The sequence below is a fragment of the Odocoileus virginianus genome, chromosome 8, assembly GCF_023699985.2.
Source record: "Odocoileus virginianus isolate 20LAN1187 ecotype Illinois chromosome 8, Ovbor_1.2, whole genome shotgun sequence".
Classification (NCBI taxonomy): Eukaryota; Metazoa; Chordata; class Mammalia; order Artiodactyla; family Cervidae; genus Odocoileus; species Odocoileus virginianus.
In genome coordinates this window covers 17,612,734-17,637,474 of record NC_069681.1, presented here as the reverse complement: position 1 = coordinate 17,637,474, position 24,741 = coordinate 17,612,734, and the positions used below count along the sequence as shown (strand labels likewise).

At 37.7% G+C, this 24,741-nt stretch overlaps 1 protein-coding gene across 6 annotated transcripts in view; it reads right to left on the bottom strand.

Annotated features, from left to right (window-relative positions):
* The window catches only part of FNDC3A (fibronectin type III domain containing 3A), a 109,762-nt gene extending 85,421 nt beyond the window's left edge, over positions 1–24,341 (bottom strand). Inside the window, exons 1-2 of one of the 6 annotated variants that reach the window (XM_020904033.2) lie at positions 24,252–24,341; positions 4,669–4,806 (exon numbers count right to left, since the gene is read on the bottom strand). In XM_020904033.2, coding sequence (XP_020759692.2) covers positions 4,669–4,767 — 99 coding nt within the window. In that variant the 5' untranslated portion in view covers positions 4,768–4,806; positions 24,252–24,341. Of the gene's footprint in view, positions 1–4,668; positions 4,807–14,799; positions 14,901–18,557; positions 18,647–23,560; positions 23,653–24,251 lie in introns of those variants that run through there. The other 5 variants (XM_020904032.2, XM_070471243.1, XM_020904031.2 and 2 more) reach the window with 5 other exon arrangements.
* Positions 24,342–24,741: the final 400 nt, after the last annotated feature.

Genomic DNA, 24,741 nt, shown 5'->3' with positions numbered 1-24,741 from the left:
GTCTTTGCAGACTCTATAGAGCTTTTCCATCTTTGGCTGCAAAGAATATAATCAATCTGATTTTGGTGTTGACCATCTGGTGATATTCTTGTGTAGAGTCTTCTCTTGTGTTGTTGGAAGAGGGTGTTTGCTATGACCAGTGGGTTCTCTTGGCAAAACGCTATTAGCCTTTGCCCTGCTTCATTCTGTACTCCAAGGCCAAACTTGCCTGTTACTCCAGGTGTTTCTTGACTTCCTACTTTTGCATTCCAGTCCCCTATAATGAAAAGGACATCTTTTTTGGGTGTTAGTTCATTGCATCCAAGTACTGCATTTTGGGCTCTGTTGTTGACTATGATGGCTACTCCATTTCTTCTAAGGGATTCCTGCCCACAGTAGTAGATATAATGGTCCTCTGAGTTAAATTCACCCATTCCAGACCATCTTAGTTTGCTGATTCCTAGAATGTCGACATTCACTCTTGCCATCTCCTATTTGACCACTTCCAGTTTGCCTTGATTCATGGACCTAACATTCCAGGTTCCTATGCAATATTGCTCTTTACAGCATCGAACCTTGCTTCTATCACCAGTCCCATTCACAACTGGGTGTTGTTTTTGCTTTATCTCCATCCCATCATTCTTTCTGGAGTTATTTCTCCACTGATCTCCAGTAGCATATTGGGTACCTGCCGACCTGGGGAGTTCATCTTTCAGTATCCTATCATTTTGCCTTTTCATGCTGTTCATGGGGTTCTCAAGGCAAGAATACTGAAGTGGTTTGCCATTCCCTTCTCCAGTGGACCACATTCTGTCAGACTTCTCCACCATGACCCAGCCATCTTGGGTGGCCCCACATGGCATGGCTAAGTTTCACTGACAAGGCTGTGGTCCATGTTATCAGATTACCAAAAGTTTACATGCACTCAATGTTTTTGGAAGGTAAGTGAATAGAAATTAGAGAAGGTAAAGTTAAAACAGGAAAGTGCTGAACTACACAAGAACCCAAAGTATCTGAACTTTCCTTTTGTTGGTACCAATAGTGACGAGAACTGAGAGCATTTCACGTACTTTAAAGCTCAAATTTCCTAAAGCACACGTGGGGGTTCTAATGGTAGGAGGAGCACTCATAAGGGCTTTACCAAGAAACCGTACAATCTCAGACCAAGCACATGCCTGAAGATGTGAAACGACACAGCCATTCTGGAAAACAGCTTGTTAGTTTCTTATAAAGCTGAACACAGATCAAGCAATGATGCTCCTAGATATCTATCCAACTAGTTGAAAACTTATGTCTATCCAAAAACCTACACATAAATGTTTAAAGCATTTTTACTTATAATTGCCAGAAACTATAAACAACCAAGCTGTCCTTTAATAGGTAAATGAATAAGCTAGTATATTCATACAATGAAGTTTCATTCATATAATGTATTATTCATACAATACAATCAGACAATGAATGAATGATACAACAGTATCATTCATACTATAATAAAAAGAAATGAGCTACTGAAACAGCCACAAAGAGAAATTTTCTAGATCATATTGCTAAGTGAAAGAAGTTGATCTGAAAAGGCTACATACTGTATGATTCAAACTATAAGATACTTCGGAAAAAGATAAAAACTATAGCGACAGTAAAACTACAGCTATTTGTCAAAGTTTCAGGTGGTGGGGAGTGAGGGAGGAATAATGGAGCACAGGGGTGTTTTAAGGAAGTTAAACTGTTCTGTATAATACTATAATGATGATACCTAGTATTACACATTTCTCAAAACCCACAGAATTGTACAATGAACCCTAATGTAAACTGTGGAACTTAATAATGTATCAATATTGGTTATTATTGGTTTATTTATTGGGCTTCCCTGGTAACTCAGATGGTAAAGAATCTGCCTGCTACGTGGGAGACCTGGGTTCGATCCCTGGGATTGATACTCTGGGAAGATACTCTGGAGAAAGGAAAGGCTACCCACTCCAGTATTCTGGCCTGGAGAATCCCTGTGGACAGAGGAGCCTGGCAAGCTATAGTCCATGGGGTCACAAAGAGTCAGACACGACCGAGCAATTAAGCACATGGGTTTATTAACTGCAACAAATGCTACCTATAAAATGTTAATAATAGGGGAAACTGTGTGTAAGATGTAAATGAGAAAACCTCTCAGCTAAATTTTTCTGTAAACCTACAACACTCCAGAATGAATGAATGAATTTTCAAACACAAAAAACAGTTCAGGTGCTGCCAGTCAAAATGAAACATAAATGTCTTTCATAGCTTCCCTAAAAGCAACACTAGCAGTATGGATGTCAGGAGTGATTCCTTCCAGTGTAATTCATAAGCCAAAAGACCCACTATGTATGTGACATTGTATAAAATATGTTTGCTATAAAAAATGAGAAAATATTGATGAGTATTTTAGATAATCTGGATGGTCAACCATAAGAAAATTAATTTGATCTCAAGAGGTGGAACAGAAATCATCTCATATTCCCAAGAAGAAACAGAATGATATTCCCAAGAGAGTAAAGACAAAGGACAACCTATCTGTTATCCTAAATTGTTAACAACATGCATGTACATGAGACTTCCTTCTGTTAGGAACTGTCTTCAGCTTGCTTCTTTACTCTGGGCACCAACCAGGTGGTGTCATATCACCACAGGCAAGCTCTAATTTGGCCATGCTTGGCACAGCAGTAAGTTCCTGAGTTAAGACAAAGAGATGTGTGTTGTTAACTGTTACCTACTTTTGTTCAGTTCCTTACAGTCTACCGTAGCTATTGGTCCATTCTCTTACACTTATACTCAGTATCAGTCATAATTATCTCAGCTTACTATAACTACATCTGTTGACTTAAGTCCTGACTGATGTACCTACAGTTTCTTCAGTCTTTTAAGCATTCATTGAGTGCTTCAATTCAAATTCAGCAAATATTTACTGAAGCTCATTTCACCCTCAAAGCTACACCTACTGTAACCTCTATCTCAGAGAGAAGTTAAATAATTTGTCTTAAGTCACCCAAATCAAATCTATCGACCAATCCTATGCTTGTTCCACTTACTGATGTCTCTCCCCTAACTAGTTAGAATTTAAAGCTTTATTCCATCTCTTGACACCTGACTTTTCAAAACCTACCTAAAAACATGTCTTCTAGAACTACTGACTCCACCTGATCCTTCAAATCTTGCTCTAGTATGCTCTTCTATTCCCAGCTCCTTTCTCTGTATCCATCTACACAATCACTACTATATGCTAGTCATGGTGCTCTTAAGATCTCAAGAAAAATTCTGCCAAAAGAATCTCCTTTTGAAAGAAAAGAGAGAAATAAGTCTTAAGAGGGCATTCTGGTCTTGTTTCAGCCTATTGTCTTCCCTTTAACAGACTATACACCATAGGAACTACATCAGTGTACTGTAATTTATTGCTTCAGAGATTCTTTCTTGTATTACACTATAAACAACTTGAAGCCAGTGATTTGCCTGAGGCAACAATGATAAAAGGCACTCCCAGAGCCTTAAAGTAAATGAATATCTGCCACATATTATTTTTAAGGGAGAAAAAAACCTGTTTAACAGAATTGAATTTTATCATAAAAAGCAACTTTAGTGAAATGAAGTTGCTGCTAAAAGCTATCAGAGCACGTGTGAAAATAAAAACCAGTGTATACTTTTCATACCACGTTTATTTAAAACAGAAAAATGTAGAACACAAGTCATCACTTGATTTTTCAACAGCAAAGTGAACAGAGTAGTCTGTTATCTGGTAAGCAAATAATTGCCCACTGCAGACACTAAGTTTATAAAGTAACAAAATACGATTGTATTTCTCTTAGTTTCCCAAGGAAGCAATATGAATAATGGAGCAAAAAAGCTTTGTGTGATCTTGAGCCTTTCTGAAACTCATTTTGTTTCATCTGCAATAGGGACAGGATTGCTGAAAGAATTAAATAAGATCATAAAGTTCTTAGGACATGTTTTTTCCCATAGTGAGAACTTAAATTGTTCCTTCTCTTCCCTCATTTTCTATGTCCTTAATCGTTGTTTCCTTACTTAAAACATTAAAATCCGGACCATACAAAGTAGCTGTGAGAATTAAGTACATAGCTTGGCACATCACAGGTACCTATGAAAGCCCATCATTCTCATCCCTTTAGGATTTCTGAGGGAATGAGGCATCAATGAAATAACAGAACTTTATTAATAAGGCCCTGGGAGAAAAACACACCAGGAATTGTGTGTTTGCTTTTAGGGGGGAAGGGAATTCTGGTAAGAAAACATTTTATTATAATATAATGCAGGCAGTCATTTAATCATATAATTAAATCATGATTTCATAATGACTTGAAGTAATGATCTATAATAATCATTAAGGCACAAGGTTAAACTTAGTTAAAAAACGTTCAGGGACTAGTGTACTGTTTGCTTAAAGTAAAATAAAAACAAGTTCAGTGGCAACTAAACAGAAACACAAGAAATTTAACCATTAATTAGTGAGACATTTTAGAAGCAGCTTCAAAAACAGTCTCATTTCATTTTCCTATGAAACCAGAACAACAGTGTGAACTGGATTTTAAAATATTAACAGGAACCCACTGCTGTGATGCCTCATTCTGTTCTAAATTTTGCATTCTTCTGAAAGAAAATACATGTGTACTAGATATCAGAAAATAAACATTTCAGTTTCCTTACCTGTTGTGTTCCATCTGCACTTACAATAGGGGCAGACAGAAGAGAAATATCACTACTTAAAATCTGAGTTGTATCCAGTAGTGGTGGATGTTCTGCCATTATCAATAAGACATTAATATACCGGATAACCCTCCAACTCTGAAAAACAAAAATATATAGCCATTTGTATGTACATCCTTAAAAATACACTAAAATACAACGCATTCAAGATAAAGAGATATTCTTGTCAGAGGAAATCTTATATATTCTGCGGACTCTTCTGTCAACAGATATATTCTGCTGACTCTTCTGTCAACAGATATATTCTGCTGACTCTTCTGTCAACAGATCATTTAAGGAAACACATTTCTTATTTACCAACTGTCTGTTAATGTAGACAGCAAATCAAGATATGTTATCAGGAGCTTCTATTTAAATTCCATGTCTGTCTGTCTGTCTCTCTATTCCTTCCATCTCTACATACTATCTGCTTAACTACCACTACTTTAGCTAAACCCTAGAATAAGAATTAAAATGCATGACTGAGTGAGGCAACTCTATCACTGATTCTTTTTAATTTGAGCTGAGAAGGTGTTTATGAAGAAAAAATTAACTCTCATCACCCTATCAGTCTCTAGGAACTATACAAGAACTACAATCTTTTATTGATTCCTCAGACAGAGCAAAATGGTAGAAAAATTTCCTTAGGATTAGAAAAAGAAACTTCAAGTTTTAAGGGTTAAGTTCTGGCTTTGGTCTTCTATCATTCTGGTTTTATTATTTCTTCCTAAGAACCTTACAGCAAGCCAAATCATTTCAGTGATAAAAGCTCATACATTTAGAACACTTTAACTGTATACACAGTATCACTTGTTATATATTTTATAAAAAGTAAAAGATTTGAGGTAGTATCAATCTACCATATATAACATCAACCCATGTCAGCAAATCATATGTCAAAATAACTACAACTGAGGTCAATCATAAATTCTATCAAATCTATACTGAAAGGTAAAATAAACATTTTTGGATGCTTGCAGTAGTCTACAATTCAGTAGGGTCAAAATGTTTAGCTTTTTAAGATGGAATTTGTTTTTATGTATTCATTCTGGCTGCGCTGCCTGGCATGTGAGACCTCAGCTCCATGGCCGGTATCCAGCCCTCACCCCTGGATTGCTTTCTTGTATAGCCATATTCACGCTACATGCAAAGCAGGTGGTTTTACTTCAGCTTGCAAATTAGAAACTTCAGTCATGCAACTAAAACGTTGCATTTGGAAACCTAAAAGTTCCTTTCATTCCTGCCCAGAGAACACTGTCAGCTTCTTTCAATCAATTTCTTTTAATTTTGCTACTACTCAGTTCCTATGTTCTCATCTTATCTTGCGGCCACAAATATACCCACTTGTTTTAAATTATGCATCTATTTTCACTTGTTTTTTTAGTAAATTTGATATGTGAAAAAAAAAAGAAATGATTTGTCACACTTGCTAATTTCTATGGAATGAATACACATTCCCCCATGGTCCATTTCAAGCCATCATGGTTTAAAAACTGATCTGAAAATGCCTGAATTCTTAACAATCATTTTTGTACCCAAGTACAAGATGGCTCCAACGTTTCACTCTCTATATCAATATTTGACCATCAATGTGATAGTAATACAATAAAATATTAATGTCTAGTAAGTCTGGGTGAAGAATAGCTGGATATCTTTGTACTATTGCAAATTTTTTTTCTAACTAATGTCAAATTAAACAATGCTTAAAAAATTGATGCCAGATAGACTGCATATCTGAATGCAAAAGGTAAGACAAAAAACCTCCTAAAGATAACACAAAAGAAAATCTCATAACTGTGAGACAGAGAAAGGTTTTTTAAATAGGGTATAAATTATGTTTCTTAAATCATAAAGTAAAAGAATGACATACTGAACTTAATTAAAATTAATAACTATGATTCATTTAAAAAAATCTTTAAGAGAATGAGAAGGCAAGCCACAGAATGAAAGATATTTACAACATATATAACTGTAAAAGAGCACATATTTAGCAAATTCAGGCCTCCTAACAAATTGAGTTTTTTAAAAAAAGAAATATGAGATGAGACCTGAATACACTCTTCACAAAAATGGAAATTCAAGAGACCAATAAACATGAGAAGATTCTCAAGTTCATTACTGGGAAAAAGTTAATTAAAATCACAATGAAATGCTACCACATACTAGGATGATAAAAATGGAAAAGACTAATGATACCAAGTATTAGTGAAGTTGATCCATGGGGTCGCAAAGAGGTGGACATGACTGAGTGACTGAACTGAACTGAAAAGAGCAACTGACACAATCATATGGAATGTGAATGAAAACTCATAAAAATCACTTTGGAAACCAGTTTGATATTATCTACCAAAATTGAATGTATATGAATATTCTATGACCTGGCTATGATTCAGCTATTAGACTCCTAGCATACACCAAAAAGTGGAGAAGGAAATGGCAACCCACTCCAGTATTCTTGCCTGGAGAATCCCGTGGATGGGGGAGCCTGGTGGCTTGCCATCTATGGAGTCGCACAGAGTCGGACACGACTGAAGTGACTTAGCAGCAGCAGCATACACCAAAAAGAAATGCATGCACATGTGTATCAAAAGAAAAGTATATGAAGGTATACAGCAGCATTCATCTTTAACAGCCCCAAACTATAAGTAATCTAAATGTCCCTTAACAGTAAATGGAACACTGTATCTGATTCATCCAACTGACTACTATACAGCAATAAAAATTAATGGACTAGTGATACAGAGAACAACAAAAATGAATTTTACAAATACAATGTGAGTAAAAATAGACACAGAAGAGTACATACTGAAAAATTTATAGAAAATTTAAAAACCAATTAAATTTGTCTGGTATGAAAAATCAGGTAGTGACTGCCTTTGGAAAGGAAGAAAGGATGGGGACCGGGAGGGGCATGAAGGCAGTTTTGGTGTTGCTGCTATTATTCTACATCTTGACCTGGGAGTCTGTTACATGGTAATTACTAGTGTGTTATAGGCTTCCCTGGTGGCTCAGAGGGTAAAGAATCTGCCTATAATGTGGGAGACCTGGGTTCAATCCCTGGGTGGAGAAGATCCCCTGGAGAAGGAAATGGGAACCCACTCCAGTATTCTTACCTGGAGAATGCCCATGGACAGAGGAGCCTGGCAGGCTACAGTTGATGGGGGTCACAAAGAGTCGGACACGACTGAGCTACTTTACTTTCAGTGTATTATAAATTTAGCTGTATCTATGTACGTACTTCTCTGCATATACTTCAATACAATTATTTTTTAAAGTTAAAATGAACACACGATCACCTCAATTGATGCAGGAAAAAGACACTTGATAAGATTCAACACACTTTCATGATAAAAAGACTCAACAAACTAGGGACAGAAAGAATCTGCTTCAACATAATAAAAGCCACGTGTGAAAACCTCAGAGCTAACATTATACTCAGCGGTGAAAGGCTGAAAGCTCTCTTCTAATTAGGAAAAAGGTTAGAATGCCCACTCTCACCACACCTATTCATAGTATTGGACACAGTACTAGAAGTCATAGGCAAAGCAATTGGGCATGAAAAAGAAATAAGAAAATTGAAATAAGAAAAAAGATTGAAGAAAAAAATTGAAAAAATAAATAAGAAATTGGGGATAAGTAAGTAAAACTATCTTTGTTCACAGATGACAGGATCTTACATGTAGAAAACCCTAAAGATTTTTTAAAAAAAACTATTAGAGCAAATAAATTCAGTAAAAATACATGACATGCAATCAATGCACAAAGATCAGCTTCATTTCTATACACTAACTGAAACAATCTCATATCTGTTCCATGTAGAATAAAATAATCAGGAATAAATCTAACCAAAGAGAACAAAGGTTTGTATACTAAAACCATGAAAGGTTGCTAAAAGAAATTAAAGAGGACATGAATAAACGGAAAGTTACCCTGTGTTCATAGTTAGAAGGCTCATTAGTGTTGAGATGTCCATAATACCCAAAGCAATCTACAGACCAAATGTAATCTCTATCAAAATCTCAACGGCACTTTTTTTTTTCTTCAGAAAAATTCAGTCTAAAATTCCTATGGAATCTGAAGGAATCCAAAACAGAAAAATAGTTTTGAAAAGAACAAAGTTGGAAGACTCAAATGTCCTGATTTCAAAACACATTACAAAGCCATAGTAATCAAACAGTGTGATAATGGCATAAAGATAAATACACCAATGGAATAAAACAGAGGGCCCAGAAACAAACTGTCATGTATATGGTCAAATGATCTTTGACAATGATGCCAAGACCAGTCAACAAGGAAAAGGCAGTATCTTCAACAGTGTTGGGAAACTGCATATCCACATGCCAAAAAAAAAAAATTTTTTTTTTTTCAAATGAAGTTAAACTCTTATCTTGTACACCACATTCAAAAATTAACTCAAAATGAATTAAAGACCCAAATGTGAAACCCATAACTTTCCAAGAAGATGACAGGGGGAAAGTTTCAAGACACTGGACTTGGCAATTATTTCTTAGATATAACACTAAGAGTAAAGTCTACAAAAACAAAAACAGACAAATAGGACATCAAACGCAAATACTTTTGTGCATCAGAGGACACACTATGAATAGAGTGAAAAGGCAACCTATGGAAATGGAAAAAAAATACTTGCAAACTTAGCTCTAGTTGCTACAAAATACCACAGATTGGGAGGCTTAAACAACAGACATTTATTTCTCACAGTTCTAGAGGGTAGGAAGTCTAAGATCTGGATGCGAGCGTGGTCAGGTTTTTGGTGAGGGCCCTTCTCCTGGCTTGCAAAGGACTACCTTCTTTCTGTACCCTCACATGGCCAAGAGAGAGAAAGCTCTGGTCTCTCTTCCTCTTCCTGGATTTAAAGGGCACCAATCCCATCATAGGGGCTCCACCCTCATGAATCACCTACCTCACAAAGGCCCCACTCCTTAATATCAACACAGGGCTATGACATACGAATTTTGGAAGGACACAAACACTTAGTCCATACTAAATTCTGCCCCTGCCCCCCCCCCCCAATTCATATCCTCTTTTATGTAAATTAAAAAAAAAAAAAACCACAAAAAAACCCAACACATTCATTCCATCCCAATAGCCACAAAAGTCTTAACCCATTTCAACATAGAGTCTAAAATTGCATCTAAATCAGATTTGGGTGAGACCTGAGGTACAATTCATCCTGAGACAAAATTCCTCTCCCACTGTGAACCTGTGAAACCTGTTAAGTTTCACGATTCCAAACTACAACAGTAAAATAGGCATAAGATAGATATTCTCATTACAAAAGGAAGAAATCAGAAGAAAAGGGCGACAGGTCCCGAGGAAGTTCAAAATCTAGGCAAGGCAAATACCATTAGATTTTCAGGCCAGAGAATATCTTTGGCTCCAGGCTCTGCCCTCTGGACCCTAAGGGGTGTGCCATCACTTCCACAGACATGCCTTTCGCTTGGCAGAGTCCTCCCATGCGGCTCTGCAGGGCAGAAGTCCCATCCTGCGAAACCAAGGTGGAGGCACCCTGCCCTTCAGGCCTGTGCACTCTGAACCTGTGGCAGCAGCAGCCCTGATGACCCTGAGTCACCTTTGGGATACCTGTCCATTCTTGAAGAATAACACGTTTAAAGCCTTCCTTCTTTGCATTCTCCTTGCCTCCTTGAGTCTCACACCTGGCCCTTTAGTCTCACCTGGCAGTGTTTTTAATGGTATAATTCCATCTCTTCCTAGCTTCTGTTGAGATGCTGATTCGATCCTTGGCTCAGCTCCACACTAATATTCTTATTAAATGGTTGGTGAGCCACACTCTTGGTGTTTTCTTCTGAAGGTGCTTTCTCATTTTTGCAACCTGGATAGGCTGAGACTTTTCCAAATACTTTTAACTTCTGGTTCTTTTTTGCTTAACAAACCCTTCTTCAATTCATTTCTCTCCTTTCACATTTTGCTGTACACAGTCAGAAGGAATCAAGCCACTCCTTCAACACTGGTTAGAAACCTCCTCAGTTAAATATCTAATTTTATCACTCACAAGTTTCACCGTCCACAAAATGTTAGAACATGAACACAACGCCGCCTAGTTCTCTACTCCTTTATAACAGGGACCACCATTTCTCCATTGTCCAATAACAAGTTCCTCATTCTCATCTGAGACCTCATCAGAATGGCCATTACAGTCTATATTTCTACCAACATTCTGTTTATGATTATTTATGAATTCTCTAAAATGATGGAGCTTTTCTCCTCCAGCTCTCCTCTCTTCTTTCTAAGCTCTCACTATTTGCCATTAGCAGTCCCTTAACAACAATTTTGGGTTTCCCTGGTGGCTCAGTTGGTAAAGAAACTGCTTGCAAAACTTAGTCAACTCTCCATGAACCTGGGAGTAACTAGTTAGTGCAGTGGTTCTCAGGTTCCTCAGACTCAGAGCCTCCCTTCATATAATCACATACTGTGAGATATCCCTTTCCTATTCTGAAATGAAATTCACAGATAAGGCAATCTAACTATACAGATAATAAAAAATAAATGTGAAATACCACCTGTCATATGAAAGAGAAATATAAAGAATATAACTTGATATGTATGTCAACATGTACATGGCTAAACTGGAAGATAAATTCTACAAATTTCCAAAACACTTTATGGGGAGGAGAACTAAGCTGGGTGAGACCACTCAGTGCTCTGTTCTCACTGGTGCTGGATGGTGCAAGAAGTGATTGACAAGCAGGTTCTCTGTGACTTAGAGCAGGTTACTTTTTTCTCTGAGCTGGAGTGTCCTCATACTGAAATGAGAACACTACATATTTCACAGGAATGCTGCCTGTATCACTTAACATTACATACGAAGCACTTAGGACCACATCTAGCCCATAGCAGGATCTCATTCTCATCATTTGGTCATAGTGATTCTTATCATACTGAATGTTCATTCTCATCATTTCTTTCTTGGAGGAGTCAAAGTTACCGTGGGTCCAAGGGTTATTTGTCCTCTTTGCAAGGTTTACCTGGTTGGGCTTAGTGTTCTTCTACTGTGGAAATGACAAGTGGGAGTAATTCAAAGACCAAAATGTTAAAGAAACAGTGACTTTTACTGCTCCCCACTGCTCCTGCCCCTTCTCCAAGTAGGTGAAATGAACATGGGTCAAACTGCCCTTCCTTCTCCCCAGTCCAGTCTTTTCATGCTAGGGACCTTAGTTCCGTTCAGTTGCGTACGACTTTTTGCAACCCCATGGACTGCAGCACGCCTTTTTCTGGCACATATGTCAAAGCTGGTCCAGCCTCTACCCATTACCCAGTTCCAAAGCCACTTGCACATTTTTAGATAAATATGTTACCACTGCACTCTACTTATCATACCAATTACTGTCTTAGCTTGTGCTACTGGAACAAAATACATAGACTGGGTGGCTTAAACACCACACATTTATTTCTCACAGTTCTTGGAGGCTGAAAGTCCAAGATTAAGTGCCAGCACAGATTCTTGGTGAGGGCCCTCTTCCTGGCCTGCAAATGGCTGCTCTCTTGCTTTATCTTCACATGGCCAAGAGAGAGAAAGCTCTGCCCTCTTCTGTGTCTTATAAGGATTAGTGAATCCATCATGAGACCTCCAGCCTCATGACCCCATCTAAGCTTAACAATCTTCCAAAGACTCCACCTCCAAAAACAATCACATTGAGGTTTAGGGCTTCAAGATATGAATTTGTGTGGGTGGGTGGGGCGGGGAGGAGATACTCAGTTTCAACACTACTAGGTTTAGAAACAGTGCTGTTTTCTCAGTCCCTGTCATAACTCTGAAACGGTACCAGTTTCCTTGTGCATACATTTTATCAAAGTTTCTCTTCCTAACCTTCTTATTAACAGTCATCCATTCTATATGAATTTGTTCTATTTTAATGATGCTGCTGTCATAATAACAGTTGAGACCTAGAAGCCAAGGTAGGTAACTCATGGAAATAAGCTTGGCTGGGGGTTTGAAACTTCAGCTCTACTTGTTCAAAAAGTATGTGGGAAAATACAAAGAAAGATCCTACTTGGATTATAGCCAGAGTGTAACTGACAGACACATAGGAAAATTATGTACATTTATTAATAGGTTGAGAAATCCAATATATTTTTTTGGTCTTTTGCCTTGTCTAAATCAATGAAACTAAAAATTATAGGATCCCAAGGCCACACATGAAATCACAAGACTTTTATACACTCCAAGGTAGATTTAGTACATTTAAATCTACACTTTAGGATTACTTGAAAATATATATATGAAAAACCATTAGGTAAAAATATTAAAATTACACCAGCAACTATATTAAGATAGTGGAATTACAGTATTTTTAAAAATCTATTTCTTCAACTGTTTTGTAATGTGGCTATGGTTATATCACTTTTATCAAAATGCTGATTTAAAAATGAACAGTCTCGAGAAGCCACAACTCAAGGCAACTACAGAGTCACATCCAGCTATAATAAACTATCTAAATACCCTTTCAGGGAAATTTCAAGAAATTCTGCTTGAACTTGGACTTTTATCCAAATTACTAATTCATCTTATGAACTGATATCCTAAAATGTATTTTTCCAATTTAGATACTATTTTTTTTTCAAATGTCTGGATTTTTTACTTTCTAAACTTGACTACATTAGATTAAAAAAGAGGAGGCGGAGCATTTTAAAATCCCCCTGCAGTGAAACTTATCAAGAAGAAAGTCACAGGAATCACTATGCAAAATCATCTTATTATTTCTTACCAGAAACCTAAAACAAACACTTCACAGATTTAACAATAAGTACATGATGTTAGACTATATTTTTCCTAAGACTAATTAATTCAATTACCCTGTTTGATGTTAATGGTACTCCAGAAACATGACTCTTAAAAATGTATGTAATTTGGGACTTCCCTGGTGGTCCTGTGGTTGAGAATCCACCTTGCAACGCAGAGGATGCAGGTCTGGATGCAGGTTCAATTCCCGGTCAGGGAACTAAGATCCCACATGTCGCAGGGCAACTGAGCCTACACATGGCAACTAGAAAGTCTGTGCAACACAAGTAAAGATCCTGCAAGATGCAGCTAAGACCTGACACAGCCAGGGCTTCCCTGGTGCTCAGTGGTAAGGAATTCACCTGCCAATGCAGGAGACATAGGTTTCGATCCCTGGTCTGGAAAGATAGCACATGCCATGGAGCAACTAAGCTCATGTTTCATAACTACTGGGGCTGTCGTTTAGGACCTGGGAACTACTAAAGCCTGTGCACCAGTGTCTCCTGCTTGGAAGGCAGATTCTTAACCATTGAACCACTTGGGAAGCCTGCATGAGGTTTAGGGGAGTGGTTTAAATGTAACTGTGTAGACTGGTGAGTGTCTTGCTTTTTCATGTAAAATGTCTTAAGAGTTTTCTAAAGAAGTATATCTGTATCTACTTCATCCTTCTTTCACGACTGTCTAATATTCTACCAGGAGGGTATACTATAATTTATTCCAATGATGAGCACAACATGCTTTCACCTTTCTTCATGTATTTCCCTTTCTTCAAGGAAAAATCATGTAATATTCTCTATGAACCTATGATATTATTTCTGTATTATAGATACACAGAAATGAAACTTTTGGTTTAGAAGTATACACTTTCAAAATTGATAGATACAGTTAAACTTTTACCCTAAAAAGATAAAACTGTTCATACTCTGTTCAACAGTTTGAGTGGCTACTTTCCAATTTGATACTTATGTAAGGTTTTCCAATTTTTGCCAATTAGCAAAGATTTAAAAATATCTTATTTCATTGATGTTTTGAATTTCTATTATTGGTGTGTTTGAGTATCTCTTCAAAACTCTATAGGCTATATTTCTACTTCTATGAATTTCCTACTTACATCCTTTCTCATTTTCTACCAAGTTGATTTGTAGGCACACCTTGTATATCCTGAATATTAACTTTGTCTATTACATGTCAAATACTTTTAGCCCAGGCCACCACTGCTTGTCTTTTTTAATGCCATTTAAGTTTGACATCTCATTTGAAATGGCTTTCACTGCCCTGAAATTTTTTAAAAATTCATTTCTTCCAAAATTTTTGCCATTTTATTTTTTACTTACTGAATGTATTTAGTCCAACTGGAACTTAGTTTCGAGAGTGCCACAAAGTGAGTACTTAATTATCTTTACCTCAACAGGATAGCCAATTGTCTGACATCATTTATAGACTAGCTCTTCCATTACTCACTTGTTTATCAAATAATAAATTCTTCTGTAACCATGGAGCTCCTCCTGAATTCCTTATTCTATTCCTTCGATCAACATGCTCATTCCTACCCCAAACTCTTATTAATAATTGTAATTTTACAGTATGTTTTTTATCTCTGATGGGTAAATTCCCTTTTGTCATGCTTCATATTGAAACTTATCTGTCCATTCTGGTGCACTTTCCTTCTCAAAACCTGAAACATCAGTTGGTCAAATCCCGTTTTAAAAATTCTGTTGGATTTCTAATTAGGATTACACTGTCTTTACTGATTAATTTGGCAATTAAGTTCTCACATTCAGGAATATACTATTCTTCTATCAGTTTAAGATCTTCTTGTACTTTTTTTCTTCAGATGGTGCAACATATTTGTAAAAATTTCTTAAGGATTTTATAATTTAGGCTTCTACTTTTGTTACTGTTTTTCACAGTTGGTTATTGCTGGTTTATAAGAAAGCTAATGAATCTTCTAAGTTTATCTGATAGCCACTTGGTATGCTGAAATCTCTTTTTGATTCAAATCATTTTCTGTTGCCTGTCTTATATTTTCTAAGTAGATAATCATACCAACTGCAAATAGTAACTATAATATATTCCACCTCACTCTTCTTCCCCATTATTTAGAGGTTATTTTTCTTGTTTCTTAATGTACTAGCTAAGACTTTGACCAATGTTCCTTTCTTTTAATGAAAGTACTTCTAATAGTTCACTATGACATTTAATACAGGTTTCTGGTAGAGTCTCTTTACAAGGTTATTTTTGGTTGATAAGAAGTTGTCTGGGATAACTGAATTTTAGAAGATGATTTTTTTTTTTTTAGCACCAAAGGGAGAAACATACACTTTTCCCCACTAACCTATTAATATAGTGAATTACATTAATATATTTCCTAATACTGAATCAATATTACACTCCTGGAATTCTATGTTATCAGAACTGGTATGATTCAAAGCTAGGCTCTGGAGTCAGATGCCTGGGTTCAAATCCCAAATCTTTCACTAACTAGTTATATGATTTTAAGCAAGTTATTTAACTTCTTTGTGTTTCAGTTTCTTCATTTTAAAAATGACAATAATATCTACCTCAAAGAGTTATTTTAAGGATTAAGTAAACTAATATATATATATATAAAATTGTTTACAACAGTATACAGAATACAGAAAGCATTTAATACATAAATAATTATTACCATTTACCGAGTGCTTTACCTCTGCCTGCCAAAAGGTATGCAGCATCACAGGGGTCAGCAAACTAAGACCTGTGCACTGAATCCGGCCTCCTGCTGGCTTTTATTGGAATGCAGTTATACCCAATGCTTATAATTTATCTATGGCTATTTTTAAGGCTCCCAAACCACAGTTAAGTAGTTGCAACAGAGTTCATATTGCCACAAAGCCTAAAATACTTGCTATCTGCTCCTTTACAGAAAAAAACAAAACTGCCAACCTGTGAAGTACTCTTCAAACTCACGGAGTTCAGTCTAACAGATGAGACAGGCAAGTTAAAAAAAAAAAAAAAAAAAAAAATATATATATATATATGCTACAGTATGTTACGTACACATTCATGATATTCTGAGCATACTGTGGAAACATATGGCAGTTCAGTACTAAAATACAGAAAGGATTCACACAAGAGAAGAGAGATAAGAGAAGTGGTATTTTATTTACTTTTCATTTTAAAATATTTTTATATGTCTTTTTCTCTTATCCAAATGTGTGAATTGCTACACGAAAGGAATACAATGTTGACTTCTGAGACATTCATATTCTAAGTATCCAGAACATTTAAGTTTTTAACAAATGATAGATACATAAGTGAATGGTGAAAACAAGAATTTGGATACCCTAACAAGGATTAGAAATGCCTATCAAAGGTCTAGATATAAGTATCCCACGACAAGTATTTTACTTGCCATGCTAAATAGGTTCTTTCTTTTAATCCCCATAACAGCTAATTCTAGGAGACAGATCCCTGTATTACCCCTCTTTAAAGTGAAGAAACTAAGGTAAAGTAATACGTTCATGTTCCTAACGGCCAGTAAGGGAAGAAGTCAACAAACAAACCTATACTTGCCTAACGTAAAATATATCCTGTTTATAACACAAAGGTGGCAACTGGTGGGAAATACAGTCAAAGAATTTGTTTAGTTGCTAAGTCATGTCCAACTCTTTGAGACCTCAAGACTGTAACTGGCCAGGCTCCTCTGTTCATGGGATTTCCCAGTCAAGAATACTAGAGTGGGTATCCATTTTCTTCTCCAGGAGATCTTCCCAACCCAGGCACCAAACCTGCATCTCCCACATTGCAGGCAGATTCTTTATCACTGAGCCACCCAGGACGCCCAGTCACAGGATACCATCAGAGCACAAACTCTTAAGATAAAGACAGAATACATTATAATTGATGCAGCAGGAACTGTAGTGTAGTTTAATTTCTAAAACTGAGCAATGATTTGAATAAATTTGTATTTTTGAAGGAACAGTCTGGAAGCAGCCTGAAGATGAACTAGAGGGACAGCTGCCCACACATTTTACCCAAAGTCTACTCTATCACACACATTAGACCAGTTTTGGTCAGGTTCAAGCAATTGATAAAAAAAATATAATTGCTAGCATACTATGGCATTTGAGGAATAATGAAGTACTGGAAAGAGCTAGTCCTAATACAGAAGAAACAAAAATATATTTCATAAACTACTAACTAAAATGTAAGGGAAAATACATATTGCAAATGAAAATATTACATAGAAAAAAATCAAGTCTAAGAATGAAACTGTGATTGAGAACAGCTGTCACAAAAAAGACTCACAGACCTAAGAGAATGAATTTATGGTTACCGAGGGGAAGGGTAGGAGGGAGAGATACAATGGAAGTTTGGGATTGACATGTATACACTGCTATATATAAAACAGATAATCACCAAGGACCTACTGTACAGCAAGGGAACACTGCTCCATACTCTGGAACAACCTAAATGAGAAAAGAATTTGAAAAAGAATAGATACATGCATAACTGATCTCTCTGCTGTACACCCAAAACTAACACGGCATTGTCAATCAACTATACTGTTAAAAAAAAAAAAAAAAACTGTGGAAAACAAAAAAGAATGGCTATCACAAGCCAACCAAAAAATTTAGAGAATGAAAACATAATAAAGTCACAAATTAAAATTACATCTTCACTTTTATTTTTACTTAAGCCAATCTTAAGACAAATGGATTTTGAAGTAAATGAAATCACTACTCCCTTCAAGCTAGATTTCAACAAAAGTACACAGTTGTATTTGACATCTATTCCTGCGAGAAAGCATATAATTACTTTTTAAAGAAAAGTCTTAACTGTGCTTTAAAATGTACTTAAACATCTGTTTAGAACTGCCAGAGAAGTAGGCAGATTTTTTTTCCCTCCTCACTAGGGAATTGGATTTCACTAAGAAATCACTTAAATTGTTTAAATTATTCTGTTCAAATATATGCTAAAATGTGGATTCTGAAAAAGGAAAGCAGAACACAGTAACTTTCAGACATTTTCGATAGAAGTTGATTAACAATCTATCAAATTTAGAGATCTTTTACACCAAGGTTTATTTCAAAGCACATATCATACTTACTTTGTATTTCTAATAACTAGCACATAAGCAATCTCAAGAAGTGAGGCAGGAAGAGATGGAAGTCAATCAGAATAGTTTCATAAGTAAAATTAGAGTACCACCACATATCTGGCAGTCTATATAGGATTTAAAAAAATATAATCAACTTTCCAGTCAGAGTTCAAGTGGATCTTATTACTATACATACAGAAATAGTCATCTACTTGAAAAAAAAAAAACACACATAAGGAATTCACTTTTGCATATTTCTATCCCATTGTGGAAAGACTAGCTGAATTTCCTTGGAATAGATCAGTATTCTCTTGCAAAGAGGAACACAGGCGTTGGATAGGAACAATGAAAGATTAATAAGAATGGAAAGAAAGCTTTTAAAATGTGCACTCTCTTTGCCAAGAAGGCAGTTAAAAGTTTTGAGTAAACTAAATGCTTACTGGAATACTATTATTTACAGAACTTTGGAGAATAAAGCTTGAACTCATGATTTCTGGTCTTACTAAAAAAAGGCTGCATTGCTTCCAATGTAGTAGTATTAATGTAAAAACACATGGTACATTAATACCATCATGGTTTCCAACGTCTCTTTGCGTGCTCACATTATTTCTGTGGGGAAAACAGGATATATATTACTCTTTTTAAGAACTGGGAACTCAAGACTGAAAAAAAAAACAAAACCCTAATCTGAAATCATATGGCTAATAAGGGTAAAGTTGGAACTAAGATCCAAAGTACTTTATCTCCTATCTAGCAAACGGAAACAGCTGGAATAATGAAGCTGTTTCAAATACTGACAAAAGTGGGGTGGCAAAGTGAATTGTTAATTCCTCCTTAAAGCAAAATTTTAAAAGCTGAACTTTTATTATATAGCAATTCATGAAGGCTTGAAATTTAGTTGAAAAGGTCTATAATGCTTTAAAACTGAAAACAGTACACACATACACAAAGCATGGAAAATGGCATGCTTTTTTTAAAAGGGCAAAAGTTAACTTCAGTTTGGGGGTTTTGTTGGTTTGTCTGCTTTTAATGTCTTTAAGAGGAAAAAAAGAAACTCCACTGATTTTACCCAGACAGCTCTCCATCTCATATATCTTTACTTTTCCCAGCACCTAATGCTACCTCTGACATACAGAATGTATTCACTAATACCTACTGATTCAAAGAAACCTCTCATGCTATATTCTTACTTTCTTGATAAGACAAAATACAGAGTAACCGTAGCCAATTTTATTCATGCAACCATAACCTGAAGCACCACTATTTATCTGGTAATGGTACATGAAACACAATGTGCTGAAGGAAACAGAACTGCCTTAGAAACACACATCTATAAATTTAGAAACTTCAAAGGAGATATTTCATGTAGAGGAATTTTCAAAATAACTGATACTTACCCTTTAAATCACTATAACATCTTTAAACAATCATAATGAAAATATTTTAAAAGAGACTTCTAGGTCTTTTTTCTCTGCCTCAATCTACATGTGATATAATCTTTTCTTGATGACTCAAGCTCATCAATGTAAATGTCAATTATTAGACTATTCTGTAACACAGTGACTCTTGGAGTTACTGAAGGATGTTGCAACTGTTCTTCTCTTCACTAACTCATCCTGAACTACTTTAACAATGTTTCCTGCTGCCTGCTCCCCATCTGTCACTTACAGGCCACCAGCATCCTAGCCAAGGCTTCTAAAATGCCAGTTGTAGTTTAAAATATGTACAACCTGAATAGGCAGTTGATATACTTAACCATATACAGATTCTAAATCAAGCCCTGGAGTAGCTATTTTCACTGCTCTAAGGACTAGCTCAAAGGCTTTTCTTCTTTCACTTCCTAGTTCTGAGACCCAGTCTAGGCAGTTGCTGGAAGTCTGGTCACAAAATAGCAATTACAGTAGAAGTTATTTCTGCATGTTCTCTTTATTTTTATTATAACATATGGAAAAACATAAATGATACTCAAAACACACAAAACAACCATGCAGACAAATGATGTAAGGCAGCTCACATTATGTGCTATATGGACAATTAACTAGCCAATTATTAGCCAACAGTCAGCAAAGTAGGCCCGCTGGTCAAATTCTGCGATTGGAAGAAAACAAATAAAAAAGGATATTCAACAGAAACTATAAGTGGCCCACAAGGCCTAAAGTATCAGCTATCTGGCACTCTACAGAAAGTCCGCTGATCCCTGATCTAAGCTGTAATAAACACACACATATAAAATATATAAGCTATTCCTCAAACATAAAGCTTAAGTTATTAATATGTCAAAGTAGATGCAGCATTCTTCCAGTGATGGCTTCACAATGATACAGCCAAACTGTCCTGTCCAGCCCTGCCTATCCTTCTTGACCATGTCGTGGCACTTAGCGAAAATCTTGACTTTAACCTTCTATTCTTCTTCCTCCTGATACTTACCCTCTCAGGCTGGTCTCCTTGAATGTCTTTCCTTTTGCTTGATCCTGAAATCCTTCCTAAGATTCAAGTCTGACTTCTTCTGAATGCCTTCCAGGATCATTCCTGCCCTCCGTAGCCTCATTTTCCTTTAAATTCCAGTCCTTGCCACATAATTTAATAAGGCCATCTTGTATTTTTTGTTAAGGATTTCTTGTGTTTTAGTCTAGTATCCCCAACTAGTCTGTAAACTACTTGAAGGAAGGAAACACATCCCATTGCTTTTGTATACCCACTCTAATAGCTCACCATCCTCTGAGCATGTCATCTTCCCAGAGATGACACATGCAACTCTATCTTGAGGAAGAAAAGCCTGAGGCCTGGCAATGGGTAATAAGTGATTGGAAATATCAAAGGAAGACACCTACAAAGGAACCTGATGTAAAACCATAGGTTACACCACAAACTTATAAAGTAGTATGTGAAAGGTAAGCAAAACTACCACAGTGGGAGGATGGAGATAAGATCAAGGGATAAAGAGGCCACGGCATAACACTCTGAAATAAAATGAGGCCAAAATATTAAGAAAATAGTAAAAGCTCCCAATACAGGTTAAAAAAAAATTGTCTTTCACCATTATTGGTCATTCATTTCTTTTAAGCAAGCAGCTCTCAACACTGATATCCCCAGGGGCCATTTTTCTTTTTCTTTTTGCAATGTGATAAACAGAAGTACTGAAAAAGACTCAGTGGAATTGCAGGCAGAGCATTCTAAACCTTTGGATTTACAATATTGTGAATTTATCTGAAATCTGCTAGAGACTGCTCGGGGGAATAAAGCAATCATTTATCTTTTGATCACCTGGCTAATAAAATTGGAAATCATATGCAAAGCCCTACATCATTCTCAAAGACATCATCTAGACTCATTTCATAGAAAAATACACCAAGAACATTTTTTAAAAAAACAAAACCTTTAGGTTACCTCATCAAACTGTATTTTAAAAATACAGGCAAAATAGAAGATGCACAAGCCTTGGGTATATACACATTAAAATATACAAGTATTTTTTAAACAGACATAACTATTACCCATAAATCTAAACTAAAATTATAAATTAAATGCTCTTTACCTAAGAAAAGCTACAAAAGATGATGAAAATAGTAATCATGCATCCCTATTCTTTTCTGGGTTTTGTAGCCTCTCAATCCTGACCTTTGCCTGGCTGGTCAGAGAAGAGGAAGAAATTTTTTATTAATCAGTAATAAAATATGCTCAATATTATACCATAGAACTTAAAAATTTAAAACATAATTATTAAATGCAGGAGAAAATAAATCAGCTTTCAGTTACTCATATAAAGGGGGAAAGTGATGACACAGACGACATCAAAAGGTAAACCTAAATCTGTTTTTTTGAATGCATATCATTAATTTGGGAGAAGTAAATTACCCCTATGTTTGATTGAAACCAATGTTAACCAGCAGTTAATTTTTCCTAAACAGTCAATGATTTTTGAGGGTTCAGACAAAATGGAAAAAGAGGGAGTTCATTCAGAAGCATACAGGTGGTTAAAAGCAGCCAGCCTGGGATAAAAAAAATTTCAGTTAACCTACCCAGGAAAACTGAGACATGTTCTCTGAAAGGAAAAAAGAAAATTTCATAAAATTTACTGTGATAGTGCTAAAATTCTGAAACAAAATTATTTATAAAAATTTTAACAAATATTTTCTTTCCTGTCAAGTCAGTATCCTCTGTTCCCACTAACTGGTATAAGTGGTGATGGCAAGAATTATCAGTGCGTTAAGAAGCTGAAAGCAAAATTTTAGGCACTACATTATAGAAGATGTGTTACAACAAATCCTTTTTATCACTGTTTTAAGTCCACCATCTGTCTCAGTGTGCACTTTTATCTCATTACTTAAGTAAAATCAAATCAACCGAGAAAATATCAAAAAGGCAGGAGACTCATTTCTCTGGACTATTTTCAGGTGATTTAAAAGCCTACACGATGGCAAGAACTACAGATTTAGCAAATACACAAAAACTAAATATTTATCCAAATACAAGATCATAGCCATAAGACTCAATTAGTTTCTGTCTAACATATGGCTCCAACTCCTGGGTGGCATATGTTTAGCACTAGTGCTGGTACTATCATGGTGATAAAATATTATAGTAACAGTTCAACTTTTCATTCTTACAGTACAGAAAAATACCAATTTTGCTTTCAAGAACTAAAAACACGGAAAGAAGCAAAATCGTTTTGCCGCTCAATTTTGAGTCCACAAATCTACATGCACATGAGCTTTACAGAGTCAAAAAAAAAAAAAAAAATTTGTCAGCCTGGTATTCTTAGTTAATAGATGCTCAGACACAAAGGTATCCAAAGGAACTTACATGAAATTTCACAAAAGAAAATCCCTAATTTACGATTCCTAGCACCCCCACTATCCATTAACCACCCCTTTTCCCCACACAAAAATATCCCACGGGTTTTTTTTTTTTTTAACGCTAACAATTTAATAAAAGAACGACTAACACTAATTAAAATAGCCGCTTTTCTGCCCGCGATTTTACGGCTAAATTATGAGTTCATTTTCCTTTACCTAACACATGACGTCCTTCCACCGCCGTGTCAAAAGTTCAAAGATCCAGGTTGTTAAACAGGGCGAGGACTGCAGCCTGGAGTCCAACCCCCCGCGACTGAACAGGTGGTTAACTCAGCCGGCTGAAGGAACGGCCAGGTACCGGCACCAGCCAAACAAGATCCAACACACCGGGGCGGGTTTTAGAGGTTTGAACCCCAACAGGCGCGGGAGGAAAGTCTCTTCAGAGGGGCGTTCAAGTTCGGCGGACCCCGGGCGACTGCGGACGCTCGGCGATCCTCTCCGGGAGGGCTCCGGCACTCGACCCCCGCGCCGCCAGGAGCGGCGCTGCTCGCCGCGGGCCGCTGGCCAGGGGGGGGCGGAGGGCGGACCGCCCGCGCCCCCGCGCCGCCTCCGCGGGCTGGTGGCGGGGCCGTGGCCGCGCCCCCGCGAGCGCCTCCCGGAGAGACTCGGGCCCGGCAGGTGCCCGACAAGCGGATGCGTCCCGCCCGCGGCCCACTCCCCGCCCTCGCAGAGCGCGCGCCCCCTGGACGGGCTGGGCCGCGCCCCTCGACGGGCCCGAACCCCCGCTCGGCGCCCTGGCCCTTCACACTCAGCCTAACGGTTTCCGTGACGCCTGCCCCGGGGCGCCACGGGACCGGGACGCCTCAGTCTCGCCCGCCTTTCCCGAAGGGAGCGCCCGCGCTCTCACCTCCGAGTCACGCCGCTCTGAGGCGGAGGAAGGCGGCTACCCCGGCGCCTCTTCTTCGGGTTCCTGATCGTCCTCGCTCCACCTCAGCGGCAGAGCCAGCTCTCGGGGCCGCCGCAGCCGCCGGCGCACTGACTGTTGGGGTGGTTTCCCGGCAGTGACGGCGCTGCCTCAGCCCCGCTCCTCGCTCCCTCTCCGCGTAGCTCCCGCTTTCTGTTTCACCCGAGGGACCGCGAACGCCGCCGCCGCCATGCTTACTACGGAGCCGGGAGGAGGAGCCCGGAGTCGGCTCGCAGAGTGCGGCTGCGCGAGCCCCGCCGACGGCGCCCCCGGCCGGCCCGGACCCCGCGTCCCCGCCCCGCGCCAGCCGCCCCGCGGGTCTTTCCCCGGAGCGCCGGGCGGCCGAGTAACCCCACCTCGCCGCAACCCGGGACGCCCACCGCCCTCCCGGGCTCCGGGCTCTCTTCCGAGGCCCGCCTGCGCCCGAGTCGTC